Genomic DNA, 4,279 nt, shown 5'->3' on the forward strand with positions numbered 1-4,279 from the left:
TTATCTTATTCTAGTTTTGGCGTTTGAACAATGCAGCCTGTACACCCATTTAGCTCTCGGAATGGCCAATTTGACTGCTCTGATCATAGCACAAAGCTAATCTCTTTTCAGATCAAAACAAAACATCTCCAATACATATTTTTGGAAGCATATTATGACTCATCTCAGTTATATTAACAATTGCTGCTAACTTCTAAACCATGAGTCAAGACAAGAAAAAGAGAATAATTGCACGACGCCATGGAGGCGGCTAGCGTGCAGTTGGAATGTGTGGAATTTTATCACCCAAATATTTCAGAACATGTAGTCCTCTTTGAGCAATGAAGAAGCTTAACAATAGAGCACAAAGGAATCAAACCAATAAAACACATCACTACTCTCTAGCGGCAAAAGATGCGCATTAAGACAAAATCTACACAAAATATAGTATGTTGGCCATTCAAAGATATGATACATACATGAAATGAAACTGGTAACCTGTTAGGTGACAAACTTCACACCATGATCACATAAAGGAGGAAATCTCAACTGGTAATGTGGAAACAGCAGTCTTTACAAAAGATTTTCCACCCTTCTTTAACATTGACAAATCCAGAGTGGCCAATTCATGCTCAACCAAGCAGAGCAACAAATACCTGATGTAACAGCAAAAGAAAGATGTGTCGCCACTGCAATGGCAGCCATGCGATGAGGGAAACTGCAAAGGGGGGTAACTTGACAAGATCAAGGGAAAAGGAAACGAATGAAATGGTCTGGTAACTAAAATGCCCACCAAGCATAACTACTTCTCCAGGATCCTACTGAGGTATATGGCATCTGCTTGTTCACACATACAGCTATGAGGTAAGTGGGCAAACGTTTTCCCCGAGGGCTGAATAACTTTTCTCTTCAGCATCAAGACATGAACACATATATACCACCACCTTTAGAACAATGATAGGAAGGAACCCTCTTATGTAAATGGACATGAATGAGACATGACTATCGATTTCAAAAGCACAGTAACTGCTTCAAAAGAATTGATGGTATTAAGACTTCAAAAGGTTCTTCTTCAATCTGGTTTCATAGCTTATGACGTTCAGCGAACTCCTCTTTACCACACCACATCTAACCTTCTGCTTATTTATTCACAGAGCATTAAAACTTACCTCAGGAATATATGCTACAAGTACCAATACTACTAGTGCTGGGACTATTGTCAGCAGGAGCATACTGAAGCTCAAAGAGTATCAAGTCCTAAAGACTCGGCTTTCACCTTCAGGGATCTCAAGTAACTTATTGCTTCATCAATGACAACCATCGAGTCTTTTCCTTTCACTCCAGGGATTATCTTCTGCAAAACGGTTATTGTCTCAAGAATTTCATCTTTTCTTGGCCTCTTTTTCCCAGATAGAGAAACCGATGCTTCTGAAACTCGATTGTCACTGTTGGCACAACTGGATTGTGCATCATCCTCTAAGTCAGAGCAAGTAAAAGGTTTTGCAGAGGTTGCAGTATAAATGAGTGATGGTACATCACAGCCACCATCTAACAGTTTATGCTTTTTGTTTGGCCATTCCGAACTAGCTACTTCTTCGCCCATTTCATCAAGCCACTGTGGTAGATCATGAGCTGTCATAGTACTAGGTGAGTGACCTGTGCTTATTTCTTCACCATCCTCAGAATTACCATCATCATCATCTGAGTAGAGTAGGGCATTTAATTCTTCAGTATCCTCATGCAATTCACTTTCCACATCATCTGTATGGTTTTGTTCATAATATTCATCACCGAAATGATGCCTAGAAGGACAAATTACATTACTTTTAATCTGTGGGCCTTCTTTAATCAAATTACAAGGTGCAGTGGGTTGTGGAGTCCAAGAGGGCAGGCCTTGTACTGGAGTACCATTTGGAGAACTGTAAATAAGAGTTGTTTGATCACCGGATTGATCAAAAACAAGAAATCTCTTCTGCGCAGCTGCTCCAGGTCCTACGTTGGGGTTTTCCTTACCTCCAAGATATTCAACTGACTGAGGACCAAGCATCTCTTGCACTACAGTGCTTAAAACTGGAGCGAAACCTTGTCGGAACCGTGGTAAACAGTAGGACCAATTGCAAGGTTCAGTTGGTTGGCTTGCCTTTGACTCTGGCAGCCCATAAAATGAGTAGAGAGAATCCCCTCTTACCGGAACCTCATAAAATGAGTAGAGAGAATCCCCTCTTACCGGAACCTCATTCGAGTGAGGAGTCATGTAAATAGGAACAGAATTCTGCCACCCAATATTGAGTCCACGACTAGAAAAGTTCGAATGGGCTGATTGCAGATCTGGATACTTGTGATGGAACCAAGAACCGAAGTCTTTTTCCATTCAACCTCAACAATCACCTAATTATCAAACCCAAAAAAAAGATCTATAAACCAAATGATCCATATGTAAAAACTTAACGTTCAAATCAATAAAAATTGTCAAGAACAGAGATATCATGAAACATACCAGCTCTAAATAACTGAGGAAATACAAATTGCTGATTACTTCTTGTAGACTTAATAAACAACAGAAAATCCAAAAATTCCAGCTTAACTTGAATGCAGTAACAATGAAAATAAAACTACGTGACCGGCTTCAGCAACTGACGGAAATATTCAGCCTGAAATATACAAGATGAGAAATTAACTTTCTTCAGATAAAAAAGCTATTCAAACCAGGAGATCAAATATACAACAAGACAATAAAATTAGGAATCTAAAAATCTAAGAACGCTAACCTGGCAATCTTGAAGAGGTTGAAAGCATGCAATGACTCTAACAATTATGGTGGCAGACCCAGCAATCCCATTTTCGTGCTTCAATGCCCGAAATCTTGTCTGGCCAGCTGCTTGGCACACCATAACTACTTGTTCCAATCCCTCCCACAACCAACACACCAAAATCTTCCAACAGAACTGATTCTTAAAAACCCCACCAGAAAAATTGTTCAAGAAAAGGAACAATTTTGCTAATCCTTCAAATAAACACCACACAACTATCTCCTATAAGAATGCTAAAAAAGTGAGTAATCTGAAGAGAAACAGATTCTCAGCTGATCATGAGAAGGTAGCAAGGAATGACAATAAAACGAGTGGAACCCATGGAAGATTAATATAACAAGAATATGAATTTCTGAGGTGAAAAATTAATCAAGATTTCACAAAAGAAGTGATTTTGTTGAGGGTATTTTAGAGAATAACATGACAGTACAAGTTCAAGGAGATGACTTTCCTATATACATCAACAGATAAACTGCACCACAGCATGCTGTTCCTCACTATAGTCAATTATAAGCTCCTGTAAACATTGCAACATACTAAACATCAGTTTAAAACCAAGAATATAAGATGAAAGCGTGCTATAGGAAAAAGATTAGGAATCTTATAAATGCACGCCTGACTACTCACAAAATTGAGGGGTGGGGCGAATTATTATTTATTTTGAAAAAAATGGTATTTTTCATTTTTATTTGTTTTTTGCCCCTCGAGTCCTTGTACCATGTCAATAAAAGTTCTTTTTTTTTACAGACATTCAAGTGTAAATTACACTCTTTTCTCGAAGTGTAAAGCTACAGGACTAATTTCATTCACATAATTAGCTGTTAACCTCTATTTTTTCTCTCGTTTCTATAGTAATTTGTAGTACAGTAGCTTTTATAATTAGAGTAATAAGGCAAAAAATAAAATTCTAAATTTTGGAGATAAAGCAAGATCCTAGTGAAAACTCCTGTAAAATCTTGAACTTGAAAAACCAACAACCCATACAACAAAAACAGGAACATCAAGAATCAAAACTCAAATGGACCAAATGAAAAACCAAAATCTACCGTACATTTACTTTACTGAGAAAATAGGGACTTACAGAGAATGGAAATAGAGAAGAGTAACCCAATAGATTATAATGGAAACCCAGAAAATAGCAGAGATTTTGGAGATTGAAAATAGTGTGTGAATGTGTGCAAAATATAGAGAGATAGAGAGGGGAAGTAGAGTAGAGTACAGTCAAAGATAAGGGGAGAGACTATATAAAAGGAAAAAGATCATCTTCTTTACTTTGGTTGATGGAATTAATTGCTTTCATGCGTGCCAAGTGCACGCTTGGATTTGTGTACAATCATATCACTGCCTTTTTTTTTCGGGGGGGGGGGGGGGGCCGGAGGGGTAGTGGTGTTGGGGGAAAGGGGGGGGGGGTTATAGGACGGATCCCCACTTGTTTTCTACTAATTGTGTTTGGTACCTTAAAAATATTTTTTGAAATCTTTTTTCAATAT

At 38.0% G+C, this 4,279-nt stretch overlaps 1 protein-coding gene across 2 annotated transcripts; it reads right to left on the reverse strand.

Annotated features, from left to right (window-relative positions):
• Positions 1-292: 292 nt before the first annotated feature.
• LOC109213717 (transcription factor bHLH143-like) lies at positions 293-4,061 on the reverse strand. Of its 2 annotated transcripts, XM_019377550.1 has the most exons (5): positions 3,871-4,061; positions 2,748-3,306; positions 2,477-2,630; positions 2,213-2,367; positions 293-2,173 (listed from the first exon to the last, which is right to left on the reverse strand). In XM_019377550.1, the coding sequence occupies exons 4-5, from the start codon at positions 2,348-2,350 to the stop codon at positions 1,220-1,222; spliced, it is 1,092 nt and encodes a 363-aa protein (XP_019233095.1). In that variant the 5' UTR covers positions 2,351-2,367; positions 2,477-2,630; positions 2,748-3,306; positions 3,871-4,061; the 3' UTR covers positions 293-1,219. The 2 variants fall into 2 exon arrangements, with proteins under 2 accessions (XP_019233095.1, XP_019233094.1); XM_019377549.1 differs by having other exon boundaries at positions 293-2,367; positions 3,871-4,060.
• Between the last annotated feature and the right edge of the window lie 218 nt (positions 4,062-4,279).

Source organism: Nicotiana attenuata, unplaced genomic scaffold (genome assembly GCF_001879085.1).
Source record: "Nicotiana attenuata strain UT unplaced genomic scaffold, NIATTr2, whole genome shotgun sequence".
Classification (NCBI taxonomy): Eukaryota; Viridiplantae; Streptophyta; class Magnoliopsida; order Solanales; family Solanaceae; genus Nicotiana; species Nicotiana attenuata.

Coding starts and splice junctions, on each gene's coding strand:
- LOC109213717 (XM_019377549.1), bottom strand. CDS start 2,350: ATGGAAAAAGACTTCGGTTCTTGGTTCCATCACAAGTATCCAGATCTG.